Source organism: Grampus griseus, assembly GCF_964374135.1.
Source record: "Grampus griseus genome assembly, chromosome: 14".
In the NCBI taxonomy this organism is placed as follows: domain Eukaryota; kingdom Metazoa; phylum Chordata; class Mammalia; order Artiodactyla; family Delphinidae; genus Grampus; species Grampus griseus.
This window is the reverse complement of record NC_139008.1, coordinates 5619974-5638751: the sequence shown is the minus strand read 5'-3', so window position 1 is coordinate 5638751 and position 18778 is coordinate 5619974. Positions and strand designations below refer to the sequence as shown.

Genomic DNA, 18778 nt, shown 5'->3' with positions numbered 1-18778 from the left:
TTATGAGTGATGTTATACAAGGGATATAACAAGGTATACATGATTTCAGCTAGAACACATGACCAATGACCTTATGTCCAAGCAAAAACATAGGACTTTAAGAATCAAGAGGTAAATTTTTCATAATTGGAAATTCAGACTTAGCGTGGATCAGGAAGAATTTGCTTCCTTACGACTTTTGCCTCAGTTCTCTGACAATGCCTCCAGAAGTATGATTCATGTCTCATAAAAATTTCAGATTGGGACTAATCAACAGCCCATTACAGAGTCTAAGAATTAATGCTTATAATTTGACTGTATTTATAGTTTAATTTCTATTTATCACTGTCTAATTTCATCCCACACTGTAATATTTACGGTGACAAACACTTATAAAGTGCCACCCACCACCGCCTGTTACCTTGGGTCAAGGGGCAAGTCAAGTCCACTAAACAACAGCCCAGCAGGACAGCGGAATGATTAGAAACCAGGCTCTAAAACAACTGTGGTGGTTCCACCCTAAGCTCTCCAGCTCACCTGCTCTGTAGTTCTAGGTGTCTAACAAACCCTAAGGCTCAGATTCTGCATCTTCAAAATGAGAATCATCAGTATCTGTACTTCATGGGGTGCTGCCAGAACTAGGTAAGGGCACTCACGTGAAGTGAGTTCTCAACTGCAAACGGCACATTCAAGTGATTGATAAATTCAGTAACCTGGGCACCTATTGATACGAGAGTGATTAAGGTAGATGCTACAGTCTTATCTCTAGAATACAAGTTCAAGGTCCTGAAGAGCAAGGCTCCCTGTGGAGGGCTAAGAGAGCTCGACAGACTCAGAAACCCCCCACATTCTACCGGACATCTCTAGTCACCATGCCTACCTCCTCGCCAATCCCGGACATAACATACCTGTGCCAGGGCCTGAGCCAGGCGATGGCCGGTTACTATGGTCACCACCCATGCCTTCTGAGTGCTGCCTGACCAGTCTTCGTGCACAAAGACAGGTTACCAGACACACGTCATCATCATCCACACCACGCCGTACCACCACCCCCCTACCTCTGTGTAGAACACCTTATGCTCCACCACGTTAAGGTCCATTGTGAAGAGCCTGGGCTGCAACGTGGTACAGAACGTGTTCCCCTCCATCAGGCCAATCTGCGCGTTGGCAGGCTGGTGTCGGAGCAAATGCTTCTTAGGTGGGACCATATCCTGGAGAACCTGGGAGAGGCAGGGAGGAAGCATCACTGACCAGCCGCTCCTCAGAAAGCAAACACCTCTCATCACAATGTTCTAAGCCAATTAGCAATTTGAAAACCATAAATGAGATCAAAAGTTATCACAGACGTCCTTTAGTTAGGAAAGGGAGGCTCTGTTTCATATGCTGACACTGGGTCATGAAAAGATGCACGTCAGATACGTTTAATTCCTACGGGTCCAGAGTAACCTCTCTCACAACCACCACCACCAAAACAAGAACAGGACCATCAGGTTGTGCTCTACAGGCCCAGGAAACCAGCACTCTACTCCCTTGACACTCACAATTACTGATACAGACATAAACATAAGCACGTTGCTGTCTGCATGCTCTCAAAAAGAGCATATGTAATAGCACTCTGTACTGGACACAAAATTACAAATTCCATATCATCTACAAGTCAAATTTGAAGGAAAAAAAAAAAGTCTTCAAAGGTTTCAAACTAGGTTTCAAACTTCAAACTAGGTTCCAATAACACTAGTTTGGTGACAGACGTCTCACCTCCTTATGGGGTTCCATTATCACGGTCACGCTTTTCCCGGTGACCTGGGCCAGCACCTGCAGGGAGTGCATAGCCTGCTTCCTCACGGTTGAGTTTGGAGACGTGACTTCCCGAACCAGGTCATGGGTCACGTGGTGGAAGGACTTCTCCTGGGCCGCCATGATCTCCTCAGCCCTCTCCTCGTCCTTCAGGGGCGTCGCACACCTCATCAGAAGCTGCTCCAGGGTGGTCTTGGCCATGGCGACTGCCCCATTGGAAACCTGCAGGCCAGGGACTCCTTAGCACGAAAGGGGGCGATGCTGCCCACAGCACCCACGTCTCCTGCACACACTACCCCCAACAAACGCTGTCACTGGGGGCGCACGGCCCTCACGCCAGCTAATGTATCAAGTCTGCTTCATTAACGTCTGCAAGGTATTCCGGTAGCTAACTCTCCTGCTCATAGGTAATTTCTGTCTGTCATTCAGAAAAGAAAATGCGGATCTAGACTTGATCCTTGTGTTTACCGAATGGATTTAAGCAGGCAATGCCCACCATCTTCTATTTGTTTGTATCTGCACAGAGGTTCATAAAGAACGCGACTCCTATAGAAACTTCTGGCCAGTTAAGTACTCTGGCCAGGGGCTGTTCATCAAGACAGACAAGTATTTAGATCCTCAAAGAAAGAGAACCTGAGGGCTCTGATCTGTCCTTTCATTAAAGATGCTGTAATGTTTTCTAAGCTTCTAGGAGAGCATATTTGCAGAACTGTCTGAAACCAACTGTGCTCCAGGCAAAGCAGCATCTTGAACCAGGATGGTTAGGTCTGGGGTCACCCATCACCTACCTCTCCAGTCAAGTCCATCATAACAAAGAGAAGAGCTTTGAGGAAGGTTTGCTGGTTCTGCAGAACCCAAGTGAGAGGCAGCCGCTCCATGAGGAACTTAATGGACACCACACCCCCCAGCTTTGCGTACCAGGCCTGCTCGTAGCAGCACGCGCACAAGCGTTCCACGATATAAGAGAAGAGGGGCAGCTGGCATGCCTGGAGAAAAACGCACACAACCCGTACGGTGTTACTCAGTTCTTACACTGTGAGTGATTTCCAGAACGACCACCCTCAAGCACAAACACGCCCACACAGACCTCAGTCCTTCCTTACCCTCTCCTTTGAGCCCAGGATGATACTCGCAACATCAAATATCACAGCAAGGGCCACCTCCCCGATCTTGCAAAGTTCCTTTTCTTCATACGCCATACAAATAGCTATCGCATCAATGAGGACCAAGGGGTCCATTCCTTTCGACCCGTTCTCTTCACTGTGAAACATGGCGGTGCTGGGCTGGCTGCCCACCTGGTAGCAGGGGAGCAAGAAGGGACCTGAAAGGAGATGCAGAGGGCACGAGGGAAAGCCGGGTTTAGCTCCACATTCTTGTCCCTCAAATTGCAAAACTACCTCGTGTTTTTCCTTGAGGTTAGGAATTTAATAAAAGCCCAACCCTGGTACTCCAGGCCAACTGCTGGTAAACTGCAGTTATTTATAAACTAAGTGATCTGACTTGCACTAAGGCTATTTTTCTGAATGCTTTCCATTACACACTGATATCTTCACCCTTTCTCAATCCCAATTCAAAGATGTATTAGTTTAAAATGAGAACCACAATCGGGTATCTTTAGAAAAATCATTAGCGAGGCCAAGAGGTACAATATGGGAATGACCATGGGGTATGCTCTGGACACTCCTGACATACAAGTAACAGTAAACAGCAACAACATCCACCTGCAAAACCTAACCACACAGAGAACAGTCTGCCAGCAACCGTTCATTCATACCTGGCAGGCACCCAGCATGAGGCAAGATGGGAGTTACTGAGAAGCGTACAGGTCTGCTGGAAACACTGAGAAACAACCTAAGTGTTAAACTGTACAGCACTGACTGTCCAGGCAGGAAGAGTTAAAAAAAAGGAGGGGAAGTTCTGTGTTCTGCAGTGTCTGGAGAAAACTACTTGTCGATCGAGGGTGAGGGGCTCCAAGGACCCAAAGTGCTACTCAAGTGTGCGTGCCCACTGACCAGCACTGAGATTAAGTGAGATCAAGTGTTCAGAAACTTAGCAATTGGCGGTGTGGTGACATTTTTACTGTCTTTTCCAAAATCACCAGTCTGCAGAGACAAACAAAATGGGTCCTTCACCACCCAGAGCCTGAGAACCCGGAGCAGAGGTGAGGCGTGCCCAGGCAGGACGACGCCAGGGGCCCCAGGAGCAGAGCCTGGAGACCGAGGAGCGGCCAGCGGGTGATGCGGCAGAGCGGAGGTTGAGCCTTGGAAACACCGCCAAGGACGGGGACCAGCAAGGGGTGCGATCACGAACTGTCCCTGTTCTATACACAGAGGGTCCAAAAGTACTCAGCCCCCAGGATGAAAAACAAAGGGCCAAAATGTTAAACTCGGTGTATTTTATAGGTAAAACTTGGTGACAATTTTCAAGTGAATACAGCACCCACCGCTGATATACCAACTATCTGTCAATAGAATGAGTGGAAAACTGTGAAACAAAAGCCAAAAACCAATCAGCCAAACTCAGCTTCTCTGAAACACAGCGTCTGACCGAGTTTTTGAAGCTCCCTGAAGGCCTCAACCCACCACTTCTCTGTCCCACTCACCGCACTGCTGGGCAACTGCCACCATTGTGTAGTGGCGAATCAAGCTGGCTACAAAGGGCAGGGCACTGGGCCGGAGGTCTTTAATGACAGCGGACATGAACGCCCCGGTCAGAGCCTGCTCAAACGTCTTCCGAGCTGGAGTGTCTTGAGCTTTGTAGCGATGTGATATGATGACATTGGGTATGGTCTTTTCTGTAAAGCTGCAAGACAACAATTAAATCCATCATCACGACACTCAAGTCCTGAGCCAATGATTCCACTACAACTTTCTTATTTTCAACCTGCCCACTTTCCTCTTGTGCAGATAGGCCTGAGTGAATTAATTTCTCTGCTTTAATTTCAGCAACACTTTGGAATCAAACATGATGAATTTCATGATGAATGTTTATAGCCAATGGTTCAAGAGACACCAAATACGTTCTACCTAATATGAGCACAGGTAATGAATCAGAGGTAAATTACAAAAGGACAGCACATTCAATATTTTTGTAATTATTTTCTATTTTAAGAAATTTGATGTTTGATGTTAATCTTTTACAATTAAATAAGCCAAATTGTAAGAAGTATCAATGATCAAAGAGAGATGGAAAAAAGCTATTACTTAAAGGCAATTATATACCTTTTATATGTTGAAAAGTCACACCACTAGGTACAGAATCAAATGGGGCTATGGGTCTAAATGGATAAAGGATTTACTGCCAATTATATGAGATTAACTAAAACCCAAGAAAGCAGAGTCAGGGAAGCACACATTAAACACAAGGATAAGAAATGGTCATCAATATTTTAAAAATTTTTAGTTTCTTCCAACCATGAACTGGTCCAAGTAACAGATTTCTTTCTGTGACCAGAGTCTGCCTCTAATATTTGCCCACTCACTCTCTGGTTCTTCCCCCAAAACTAATAAAATCCACAGGCCCTTCATTTCCACGTGCAACATCTTCAAACAGAGGGAAGAGTGGTGGTCACACTCCCCACCCCACACCTGAACATCTCCTCAGCTCTTTTCCAGATTGTAATCATGCTCTTTAAAAGGCCACTGGGTCCAACTAACCCAAACAGACATCTGAGTCCCACCATCCCCCCGGCCTGCTCTTCCACACTGTTCCTGACACCCCAGTACATGCTCCTCTGGCTTAAGCCAAGACAACCTGCGGTCAGCCAGAGTAAGTCATAGCCTTTCACCCACTTCCTGTGAAACATAGGGCGAAACCTAAAGTCTTCTTGGTGTTCCCCTGAGGCCCTAACTCAGCCCCATCCCACCCCACACTCCCTCCCACCCAGCGCACTACTTAGCCTGCGATGCATAGTAGCACTTATCACTAGCTGAAATACTATGCATTTGTTTCTTTCTGCTGTTGTCCGTCTACCCCACTAGAATATAAATTCCTTGAAGGCAAGAATGCAGTCTTACACACAAACCTTGAACAGAGCCTGGTTCTAGAAGGTACTCAATCTGTGAATGCAGAGATGGAGAACAAACAGTCTTTATAAATAAGTGGGTCCTGAACATCTAAAGGGCAAAATATAAACATGGACCCCTACTCCACTCCATTCACAAAAGTTAATTCTAGAGGATAAAGATCAAACCGCAAAGGACAGAACTACAGAGCTTTTAGAAGATAATACAAGAGTATCTTCACGATGAGGATGCAGAAAGTGATTTCTTACAAACAATATAATAAAAAGCATAAAACAAAAGGAAAAATTTATCACCTTGACCACAGTAATATCATAAACTTCTGCTTATCAAAAAATTAGGCGGAAAGGCTTAGAAACAATGAGCACACCTAGCAGAGAGACCTTGGTCTGTGTCCATTTCTTCAGGAGCCCTCATTCCTTTGAAAGGGAATGGTGACTCCAGGGCTGGGGGAGAGAGGGCACGAGGTGAGCCAGAAACATCCTGCTGAGCTACAAAGGATGCTCAGAAACTGATGGGGACACGACACAGGAATACAGAAGCCAGCCAGCAGGGGCTCTCAGTGACTGAATCTAGACAATCTGGTCACCAAATTAATGGACTGTCACCCTTTAAATAAATTAAGAATCCATGAGTCCATACTACTATAAACAAATATGAAAGGAGACAGAAAAAGCTCTTCCTTTGTAAAAAAAGAGCACATGGAGGTAGAAAATCACCATTTTATATCCATACAAGAGAATATGATTCGGCAATGAAAAGGAGCAAACTACAAATTTTGCATCATGGATGAGTTTCAAAAGCATTATGCTGGGACTTCCCTGGTGGCGCAGTGGTTAAGAATCCACAGGGGACACAGGTTCAATCCCTGGGCCGGGAATATTCCACATGCCGCAGAGAAACTAAGCCCATGTGCCACAACTACTGAGCCTGTGCTCTAGAGCCCATGAGTCTCAACTACTGAGCCTGCGTGCTGCAACTACTGAAGCTTGTGCGCCTAGAGCCGGTGCTCTGCAACAAGAGAAGCCACTTCAACGAGAAGCCCGCACACCGCAATGAAGAGTAGCCCCTGCTCACCGCAACTAGAGAGAAAAGCCCGCACGCAGCAACAAAGACCCAACGCAGCCAAAAAATAAAAATTTTTTTTTTCAAAATTATATTAAAATAAAGGAACCGTACAATATGCAGCCCTGGGTTTGGCTTCTTTCCCTTAGCCTGGTGTTGGAAATGATCTATTCATCTTGGAACACAAGTCAGTAGTTAATTCCTTGTTACTGCTGAGATTTCGTTGTATCCACGCACCACGGATGACAGACATCTGGACTGTTTCCAGTCTATTATGATTCTTAAAGCTACAAGTTTCCCTCAAAATATAGCCTTAGCTGTACCCCAATTACATCTGACCACATATTGCCCTTTTCTTTGCTGTTCATTCCTGTGGGACTTCAAGCAACTATGCCACTTCACACTATTCTACATGTCTCTTAAATCTTTTTAAAATTTTTCATCTTTTTCTCTCTCTGCACACATTCTGGATAATTTCTTTTGACTTATCTCTTATCTAAAGATTCTCTTTCTCCTTTCTTTTCTTTAATCTGCTTGGGCAATTTTTATAAGGTTTGTATTTCTTGGAATGTTTTCAAGTTTGTCTTTCATTTATTTTAAACACAGCAGAAGCATAGTTATAACCTAGCTGTGGAGATCCTCATATCTTCAGTCTGAGCAGATCTCTTTCTGCTGATTCTGTGGGCTCTTATTCATGCTGCCTTATTTCCTTGTGCACTTGGCTATTGCTCACTGCTCTCTCTCCAATGCTCTTTCGACAACTGAGCACCTACTATATATCTGGCACTATCTTTGACGCCGTGAGAAACGTAAAAATACAAAGGAAAAACCTCTTCCCTGAAACCTATAACACAGAAAGATGACAAACATACATCACCACAAAAGATCATTATATAAAGGTCACAGCCTTAAGTGATATGAGCGAAATAAAAATGTCACACAAAAGGATCACTCTGGATTGGAACACCAAAAGATCCCCTGAACACCTATCATGTGCAGGTGCTGCAAATGTAACGGTGAGCCGAAGGGAGAGAGGACTGACCCTTGATTCCTGAAGCTTGCGCCCTAGTGGAGGAGGCAATACTAAAGGAGGATTACGACTGAGAGAAATTCTAACTCGCAAGTGCCCAAGGTTCTTCCCATTTTCTCTAAAAAGCAAGAGAAGCATTGCTGAGCAAACAACATGGCATTTTCCTGAACTGAAGGAACATACTTAAAACACTAAGAGACCTGGGAGGTCCTTCCATCCCTAATTTTCTGAAACAAATTATGTCCCAGCACAGAGAATTAAATCATCAGCATACTTAGGGTGTGCCAGGAGCTGGTAGAGTGCGTGTTTATTGTCCTCCAGACTCATCATTGCCACCAGGAAGCACCTGATCACTTCCCACGCCTGTCTCCGGTAGTAGGGCTCCGTGTTGGCGCTCTTCAGGCAGTCCAGAGCCGTTTCAATGGCCTACAGCAAAGAAACGCAAAAACTGTAGTCTGTGCTGAAATGACGTGACTCTGAAAAGCTTGCACGGAAAGCACGTGCACCACGCAGAAGAACCTGAATGCATGCTTGCTCCTGAAGAGAGCACAGGGGGCCTGCAGACAGGCCAGCAGGTGTTCTCCAAATGAAACCTCCAGAGAAGGTGACAGAAGTATTATGACATCAAGAGCTGCCATGGTTCAAACTGAAATGGGACGTGGAGTTCACTAATTTCATGCTTAAGTAGCCAATGGGAGATTCCAGAAATTAAGTGAGCTCAGAAGGCCTCTTGTGGTAGATTTGCTGGATTAAACTACCATCTGAGTCGTCTCAGTTCAAAACTAAAAGATGGCTTTCCTAAGCTTTTACTAAATTCTCTCTTTAAAAGAGGGTTTACTTCATTTTTGCAGAAAACCTACATAGCTACATACACATTTTAGCCTTTTCATTAGGTTGACCAGGAAGGCAGGGAAGGAACGATCACACACAAAAAAACACTTGGAGTCTTTAACAGCTAAGATATTAATGCTAAAGATACTTATATACCTAGAAATCAAAGCCCCAATCTGTGTTGAAGTTTAAAGATTTATCCTGGCCACGTGTGAGGAACCAGAGCTGACACGGACAGGGGCCCCACCCTCCAGACGCAGCCAGGCGACACAGCACAGAGGGTGACAAGGGCCCCTCACTGCATCACTCCCAGCTTGCGTGTCCGAGCTCTTCTGGGGCACCACAGAAGTGCCCTTTCTCCTGCTGCCTCTGACCTACTCAGGGTTATGTAATAAATCATGCAAGGACAGTCTGAGAAGTGTTATTTTTAAGAATCAACATAACCTATGAGCCAATTACCTGTCCCTTCCCTGCCAAAAAAGGGATTATAAAGTATGCCAAAAGCAGAACTTCTGTCATGTAAATGCACTGGCACTTGCCCTGCTGGTCATCCCCTTCCCTGCTGGTTCCTTCAGCCCTGCAGGGTGTGCCATGGCCCTCAGGATGCTACCTGCTGGGAAAAGGGCTCCCAGAGCACCACAGAGTCCCTGGGAGGGTCCAGGAGGGCCATGGAAGCTTGTCTTCAAAACCTGGTTTCTTCCATGCTTTAGATGCTTTGGGGAAGAACTACTTCTACAGGGATTTTCTTGCTCTGCTTAATCTATGCAGAGATCAAGTAAAAGTCAGATGTCTTAGTTTTCATTCTAATACCAACCCTGCCACTGATGGGGCTAAAGCAAATAGAATCCTAACTTAAGGAAACGACCTAAAATGTGGCAACGGGCTAGATTCACAGTATGTTCACTGTGGTAATCTTCAAGGTAAAGACAGAATTTTAGTTGTATTTTCTTACAGGGAAACTAGTGTTTATTTTGGCAAGTATTTAGATAAAGGTTTGGATGAGAAGCTAAGACTGGAAAGCGACACCGTTCTATGGGGTGGGGCTGGGAGAGGGGTGGACACAATTTGTGTGCTTGAGAAACTTGGGAGGAAAAGGTGTGTGTGTGTAGGGGGGACAGGTGGACTGAGAGACGACGACAGGAAACGACTCCAGACTGACATTACCCATGATGGGTACCCTTCCTCACAAATGTTCAGTAAAGTCTGGCTTAAAAAAAAGAATTACAGAAATCACTACTGTGTGTAAACTCCTTATACAGAAAGGTAAACAAGCTGAGTTCTACAATACAATGCATCAGGACAGAATAGAGTGCGCCTGAGCAAAAGGAGGGCTTTGAGTGGTTCCAGGCCACAGGATGCTGTTAAGACCAGGCCTGCAAGGAGTTCAAGAATCCCAGCCAGCATCTGGCTCACTGAAATGGCTGAGTCACTCAGATACACGTGAAAGGCTTCTATAAAACCCTTTCCAAAAATGCACATTATATTAACGGCTAGATAAGTGTTCTGAAAAGACACGGTAACAATAGCTGTAATGCAGGCGGGAAGGCTGGTCATATGATAAAAAGGGGAAAGTCGAATGTGACAACGTAGATTGTAATAAATACAACCTTAGCTGTGTGACAAAGGACCAGGAGGGGTCAGTAAGGTGAAGGGGCGGTGTTCAGTAAGGATCATGCAGAAGCGGCTGAGTGCTCTACAACACGCTGGGGACAGTCTGCTGATTTTTATACAAGGGCAGAGGCGTTCTAAAGGACACACAGAGAGAAACCAAAGAGCTGTCCGTGGTGGGCTAAGGAGCCATGTCTGGATAGAGACTGGGAGAGAAGCAGGTACTCAGGAGTGACGGGAATGAGACAGGAACGGGACTAACCTAGGTTCTAAATGACACAATGTAAAACCTATTGGACATCAAAACAGACTAAGTGCAAGGGTGGGGTGGGCTGGGCGACACCTCCTGGTCCATCAAGAAGGACAGTCCTGCCCAAGGGTCCAACGTCCTCAGGGGCAACACCACCCACTGGCCTCCTGGAATGATGGAAGCTCCAACCGACCAAGCTGGGCCCCAATAAATCTTCATCTCCTTTGAGTTAGAAATTCCCACCCCAAAAGTATATGCTCTATTTCCATGTTTTCAAATAGAAATTAAACGTCTTAAAATGAAACTTACAGTATCTTTAAGAAACTCCCAGAGACTCCTAAATTTACCTTCTCCATCGGGAGCTGAAGAGATGCTTTACAGTCAGAAAACTCCACTGTGATACTGGGGCCTTGAACTTCAGTCACGACGTAGTGCAGCTTCTGGGACTCCTTCAACATCTTTCTGTTACTGCCACCAAATTTACCAAGGACACGATAGGCCACGTGCGAAATGCTGTCTGCAGGGTTGCGTAAAGTGCGCCACAAAGCCTGAAAGTCAGTACGCTTTCATTAACCCTCCGAGGCGATGCAGTCCCACGGTCCCCCAATCTCAACTCAAAAGTTATGAAAGACTACACGGCAAAAACTCCTCCTCCCACCTCCGTCCCCCAAACACACAGTTCCCTTCTGGAAACTAACGATGTTAGTCAGGTGTGTCCTTCCAGAGAAATCGTATGACTTTACAGAAAATGCACATATAAATATAAATGTTCTTCCATGCTCCTACAGTACAAATGGTAGCATGTCATAAACAGTGCAGAGCTCAAAGGCAAGAAAACTGAACAACATATTGTTTGGGCAGATATACAAAATGGGATAGGGGAGCAGAGAGGAAAACACAACTTGCTGCCACAGTTCTTGACCTTGGGTTAGATGGTGCCTTCTCAGGTTTTTACTTCTATTATTAGGCTTTATAACTTACAAACATGATATATAAACTACCTTTTACATTTCAAATCTGATATTACAAAGGACAGCGAAGAGGGAAAACAGTGATCATAAAGGGACCTGCATTACGGGAAAAATGAGTTACTGTGTACCTTGTACTCACAATTAGTATAAGGAACAGAGACGTACTCAATTGTTCCCAAACACTCTTGTCAGTTTTCCCATACCTTTTCACCTAAATTATCATAAGCCCTGAAAATCACCATAGCTCACTATTTAAACCTATTTTCTTAGACCACCTTCTGTAACAATGCCAGGTATTAGTGTCCAACGACAGTCAACATAAAATCTTGGAACTCTTCTTAAAAGCAAAATTCGAATTTCTCTTACATTCCTGTAGGTCCAAAGAGGCTTCCCTTCATGACTGTCGAGAGATGTAGTCTAAGACTCCTTACCCTCCACCTGGCCCACCCAAAGCTCAGGTATCCTCAGGAGAGGGGTCTTCTGCTTACCTCCCCAGGAGGGGGTGGCACTGGGAACGGGAGGGTTCAATCTCCCAGCACTCGCACAGGTTCGTAGCAGGTTGACGGTACTCTGCCAGTTGTCCAGCAGGTAGGGTAACGGTGCCTCCGAAAGCAAGAAGCCCTTACCCAATTCTCCCTGGGGCTGTCTGCCTCACATAAGGGCAAGAGGCCCAAGAACCCATCCTTGCCTCCTCTTCCCACAGGAAGCTCACCCAGGCTTGGGTCGGGCCCACGGTCTGCCTTCCAGAACCAACGGTCCTGTTCTCCGCTCAGGCTCGAGAGTCAGTCAAGCCTCCAAATGACTGGACTTGGACCTGGAGGCTCCAACCCAACCTCTAGGCCATGCTCTCCTGCCTAGATGGAGCCCAAGATCTAAATTTCAGGACTGACAGGCGAGTCCTGGTTGCACCTCCAACCTACTGTCCAGAGACTCCTGTACTTGAGTTACTGCCCATCACAGAAAGCTGGCATTTGGACTACCTACTTGGGGCCAAATACTCTACACCAAAGGGGCAGGTGAGTAACCAACAGGCAGCCTGAATCTCGAACAATTACCAACCACATTACAAATCATTACCATCAGCAAAACATGAAGGAATAACCTGATATTTGACACTGAGCTCTAATGACCAAAAATATAAAATGCCTTCAAAACTGCCTCCTTTCTTATCTGCTGTTTCCTTTGGGGGTGGCCAGACAGCTCTACTTCCTTTACAAGTTTGCGTCTCTACTGTGTAACTCAACATCTCTCCTGGATAAAGAGAGGATCTCCCTGGAAGAAACAGCAGCCATTTAACACCTGCCTTCCCAAGTCATCAACTTCACAAGAACATGACACTGTGAAAGCCCTCTGAAAGGGGAGCAATACTGCAAAACAAATATTCACTCAATACCTGCAATATTTCTTGACATCGTTTCGTAAGCCAGAAGACTCACACAGCAAGTTGACGCCTACACCAGTAGCCCACCAGAGAGCAGGGAGCCCACCACTCCGCACGGCGACCTCAACAGTGGCCAGTCACTTCTGAAACTGACAGCCTAAAATCCTCAGTGAGAACTAGATACGTAAGTCCTGTCGCCCTCTGCTGGCGGCACAGAAACGCAGACTTACCTGCATGAGCTCTGCGCGCACCGGCTGGATGTGGTCATAGAGGAAGTCGGGCTGCAGGTTGTCCACACACAACTCCAGAGTCCTCAGGCCTTGGCTGACCAACGTCTGCGACCCGTTGAGAGCCGACACCAAGGGGTCCATCAACATGGGCAGATAGGGCAGGAGCGAGCTCAGCCGCACGGGCACCGTGAGACACAACTCCACGAAGAGGTCCTTCATGTGCTGCTTGTGCAGGCCACTCTGCAGCATGTTCAGCCCTAAACACAGGGTGTGAGGCCGTTGGGGGAAGTTACTTCCCAGACACATGCCCAAGTTAACTGTACAGAGTAAGTGACCCGCCTTTTCACATAAACATCAACCCGATAATAGGAAGGCTTTTTACGCCTTATAATTTCTGTGTTAGCTAAATCTATTCTGTAACTGTACCCTGTGACCTCTTCCATCTACCTTATTCGTGGTGACAACAGCAGGCTGCACATAGTTTCAGTTACAATTAATACTATTTAATATTGATTAAGTTAATATTAAGGACTAATATTATACATCAAACTTTTAAAAATCATGTCATGCTATGAATAAGCCCAGTCTAAAGAAACAGACTCCAATATGACGTGTCCATATCAAGCTTGATGTTTATAACCTTACGTGTTTTTTCAGATTTCCAGTAAACCACAGTTGATGTCTATGCTCTAAAATAAACATTAAAAAAAAATCCACTTTCGGTTTTTATAAATGGGAGGAGCTTCCTGCTCATAAACACAACCCCCCAACTTTTCACGAGGGTAACCAAGTATTTACTGAGCCCCTTCCTAAGACATGTCAGATCAGCACCTGCCCACAGAACCTTAAAGACAAGTGGAAAGAGAAAAGCAAGTAACGGTGGCCGCAAAGGCACGTCCCAGGCAGCTGAGGCTGAAGAAAGAGGAGCTATCAGGGAAGGCCAAGGCATCACACAGCAGCCACACCAGATTCAGAATCCAAAGGAGAAGGTGGGTGAGGAGAGGGCACAGCTAAGTTCCCAAGGAGGGGATGTACTTGAACAAAACCAGGTGGGGAGAAGTAAGGCTGGGAAGAGCGCAGGAGGGAAAATCAGACTGATCAGAGCAGAGGGCGCAGGCTGGGGAAGACTGGGGACGGGGTCAAACACGGACGACAGAGCCTGACTATGGGCCTCTTTAAGCACCTGGCCTGGGGGACATAGGGCCATGTTACATTCATCATTTTCAAGGATTTCCCAGTTGTGAAGATTCAATCCCTTGCCAAGCGCTCACCCTTACAAAAAAAAAAAAAATTCCTAGGATAGTGTTTCTAGTCAGTTCATACCTGTAAACATTCACTGGACCCAATATCCCTTTTAGTTATATATACCTTGAAAGCATTCCTAACACACAGGAATAAAAGAATTCTGTCTATGCAAGTTAGCAACTAGATAAAAATATAAACATATTTTTATGTATTTTATATAAAGCTTATATCAGCTTTGTAACTTGTTTTTTTCCCTTCTTGTTCTGATTCTCTTGCAATCTAGGGATCCCTGATCTTACTAAATCACTTTCTAGAACTGCTTATCAAACGCTACAAAAATGTAACAAAGTCCTAACCGGGGTAACTAAGACCTTCCAACTCCCATTCAACTCTGAGCAGGGAGAAAAACCCATCCCTTTAAAGATGCACTGCCTTTAAAGAGAGGACACAGGGATGGACACACACATACACACACTGCAGGGGACATGTACATACATCCCCTCACCATGACCTTCACCAGGTGCAGAGCAGGAACCCCAGCAAGCAAGGGAAGCAAGACCCACGCACGCGCACAAGACTAAAAGGCAACCAACATCACTGCGCTGACCTTGCAGTAGGTTTGGAAGGAGAGGCAAAAATTCCTGATACAGGAGATCATGGCTACCTCCCCCGATGGAGCGGAACAAGGCTCGAAGCAGCAGGAAATAGTTATAGGGTTCTTTGGCAGTCTGGGCGAGCTCCATTGAGCTGTTCACAATCTTGTGCAGGTGAGGCTGCAGGATGGAGAAAAGGCAGGTTAACAAGCTCTAAATGAGGAGGGTTCACTGCAAAAAGATAGGAACGGAAGGTAATTTTGATGAATTTATTCTAAAAGGAAAAACAAAATAAAAATTTTCCAACTTTTATTTGACTCAAATTAATTTCTTCTAAAACATATGTAGGCTTCCACCAGTTTGGCTGTGAAAGCAGCATTTACTAGGTTCCCATCTTACTATGTAGGTACATGATGCTGAGCAGACACTTTGCAACAGGAACTGGAGGGCCTGTGAGCTCTACTGTTCTTGTGAACAGTCCTTCATGAGACCAAATAATCAAACAAGATGAGGGACTTCCCTGGTAGCACAGTAGTTAAGAATCCGCCTGCCAATGCAGGTGACACGGGTTCAATCCCTGGTCCGGGAAGATCCCACATGCTACAGAGCAACTAAGCCCGTGAGCCACAACTACTGAGCCTGAGCTCTAGAGCCCACGAGCCACAACTACTGAGCCCGTGTGCCACAACTGCTGAAGCCCGTGCACCTAGAGCCCACGCTCTGCAACAAGAGAAGCCACCGCAATGAGAAGCCCACACACCACAATGAAGACTAGCCCCTGCTCGCCGCAACTAGAGTAAGCCCACATGTTGCAATGAAGACCTAATGCCGCCAAAAATAAATAAATAAATAAATTTATAAAATAAAATAAACTTTAAAAAAAAATCAAACAAAATGAAAGAAGCCTGTTCCTTAACTATCAGAATGCAAAATGCAACCTAAAGGAACTGAAACTTCACTACCAAATACCATACATGCAAAGTTTGGAAGAACCTCAAAAGACATATGAGATGGTAACATTTTAGAAGACTTAATCGAAAAATGTGTTCATGAGCATTTTATTAGCTTATAGTAAGTTTAATCAACATTTTAAGACAGATTAGTTTTTTATCTTGTACTTCAAATCCTAGTTTTGACATGTGACAGGTTAAGTTTGATGTGAATTTTTTTGCAGGTGTATTTAAAGTGAACTGTGACCTGTAAACTACCTGTATAGTCAGTGATACAATTACAAGTCTGTTACTGTATATGGCAAGATATATTTCTTTTATGGATAAATCACATATATTAGTCTCATGACAAAACGTTCTATGAAATTATTCTTTGAACATCTTTCTTGAACAATATTCCAAAACCCCATCATTAGACTTGTCTAATCTATTAGGTTTTATTCTCTTTTTATTTTATTTTTTTTTAATTCTCTTTTTTGTTGGTTTTTGTTCTACATATTGTCCCAGATATCGGCAAAAATGGAATTATTTGAAGATACCAAATTATGTGGACAAAGACTATTAAATATTTTATATCTTTCTAAAAATTTGAATATTTTCTTTTTATACTAACACAGAAGTAATGTCAAGGTTGTTGACAACTGATTACTATATAACTGAAAAAATGGAGGAAACTGTCACATAAAAGCACAAATTACTGGTGCTTTATATCACCACCTATATATTTACTTCAGAAAAAAATAGATCTTTTCCCCTATGGGAAAACATCTCTCTTCAGACAGAACTGATGATAATATTCAACCTTCTACAGAAATTAAGTGGAAGAGAATTTTGATAAGGTTTTTGTTCCATCTGCTGCCTTTAGTGGATGATGTAACCATGCATTGGTTTCTGCCATTTGCTAGAGTCAAATAACTGATGAGATAAAATTACACGTATAGGATTAGTCATCTATAAAAATGTGTTATGAGACACATCCCTCCCAGATGGTCTTAATAAAGGACACAAATTGGCTAGAGCTCTTGATTCAGAGGGGAAAAATGAACAAATAGCCCTGAAATGGGATGTTTATGTGCTGCCACAGAAAATATGAACACAGAGATGTGCTGTGGAAGACGGGTATGTGATGAGAACTGTTACACAGCCAACCATTTCCCATTGGATCTGAGAGGTAAGATGTTTTTTCCTCTTATATTCTTCTGCGTCACTCAATTTAAAAAAAAAAAAAAAAAGCACAGTGTGCTCCTACACTACTTGTGTGGTCCACACAAGAAATGAGTTTAAAAAAGAAAATCAGGGTGCCAAGACTAATGACAACCCCTGCCTACCACGAGAGCTCTGAAGTGTTCATTTTGGATTAGGAGACAAATAGATTAAGCTCTGCTTTAGAAACACATGAAATGTTTTCTACACTTGGCCCTGATTCGTTGTAAACATTTATTAATTCAATATTACAATATTTATAAATATAAAGAGCAAAGCCAGTTTCTGTTCAAAATGAAGAAAATTAAAAAGCAACAACAAAAAAACCCAAACACAATGCACAGCTTGGATCTGAGTTTACCTTCAGCATTTGTTCGTTTTCAGCTGCGAAGAGGGAGACGGAGCCAAAGACCAACTTGAACAGTTTGAGGTACAGGTTGGAGAGCTCCACATTGGAGCCCATTTCTGGCAGGCGGTCCAGGAGATATTCCACCAGAATTGTAGCAAACAGAGCAGAGGTAGTAGGATTTGCCAAGAAGGAATTGGCAACAATCTGTCAAAACAAGAAACACATGTGACAAAAATCATTACTTCCAAAAAAAAAATCCCACAAGGACTCAGGGGCAAAAAATATACACATCAATTTTCACTGCAAAGTAAAGGAGCTGTTACAGTGGAGGATTCCTGGACTGAATGTCAATATTATGACATAGTGTGAGTGTGTTTCATGTTTGGTAACTGCAACATTGTTGCTTTTGTTGTGGTCATCCATTTACAATGCTTGGTGTCAGTTTATTTATCTCTTGTAAAATAGAATACAGTGTGTGTGTGTGAGTTGTGAAAAAAAAAAAAGAAAAGAAAACTACCATATGGCAATTGTATCAGTTACCTATTACTTTGTAACAAATTACCCTAAAGTGCAATGGCTTAAAACAACACACATTATTTCAGTTAAAAAATAAAAAAAATCATTACTTCCCCAAAGCGGATTCAAGAAAAAATAATGAACTTTCCAAAATTACAAAATCAAATCTGTATCAGACACTTCAAGAAATGAATTATCCACCAAAAGAAAAAAAACAAAACCGATTTGAGCACTGAGTGGAGTTCACTTAAGTACTTAATCTGTCATTTTATTGTCACCATCAAGGACCAAGAGCCTACATCTAACACGTATTTAATTTCTACTATGAAAGGAAGTGGTCCAAAGCATCTTAAACTTTTGAAATTTTTCTTTTACTACAGCCTAATAGTTCTCTAAATTTTGCTCTACAGCACTATCCTTAGGCACATCACTTACAAAATAAAAGGAACACCAAGTATTCGACACATGTTGAAAGAACATGAGTGTCATACCTGAAGAGCATAATTTTTTGAGATTCTTTCCACCATATAAGGGACTGTAGTCTGAAAGATTTCTTTAAACGTTAATGGGTTCATCATCGTGAAGACGCCGGCAAAGTGCTCCAATACCTCCTTCTCTTCCTTCATTCTAACAGTTTGGCAGTTTGCTACTCGAATGTATGTCTGTCCATTTCCTGCTATCTGGACCTAGCACAGGAAAAAAAAAACACGGGAATTAAAACTGAATATCTCTGAATATATTCCAATACACGATCAGAT

The 18778-nt window shown here is 43.9% G+C and overlaps 1 protein-coding gene across 1 annotated transcript in view; it reads right to left on the bottom strand.

Moving 5' to 3' along the window:
- The window catches only part of TRRAP (transformation/transcription domain associated protein), a 110846-nt gene that overhangs the window by 69077 nt on the left and 22991 nt on the right, over window positions 1-18778 (bottom strand). The window contains exons 17-27 of the mRNA XM_082669519.1: window positions 18512-18706; window positions 17517-17708; window positions 15017-15182; window positions 13165-13421; window positions 10930-11130; window positions 8168-8319; window positions 4379-4578; window positions 2880-3097; window positions 2565-2762; window positions 1738-1998; window positions 1038-1199 (exon numbers count right to left, since the gene is read on the bottom strand). Of these exons, the coding sequence (XP_082525645.1) occupies window positions 1038-1199; window positions 1738-1998; window positions 2565-2762; window positions 2880-3097; window positions 4379-4578; window positions 8168-8319; window positions 10930-11130; window positions 13165-13421; window positions 15017-15182; window positions 17517-17708; window positions 18512-18706 (2202 nt within the window). The remainder of the gene's footprint in view (window positions 1-1037; window positions 1200-1737; window positions 1999-2564; window positions 2763-2879; window positions 3098-4378; window positions 4579-8167; window positions 8320-10929; window positions 11131-13164; window positions 13422-15016; window positions 15183-17516; window positions 17709-18511; window positions 18707-18778) is intronic.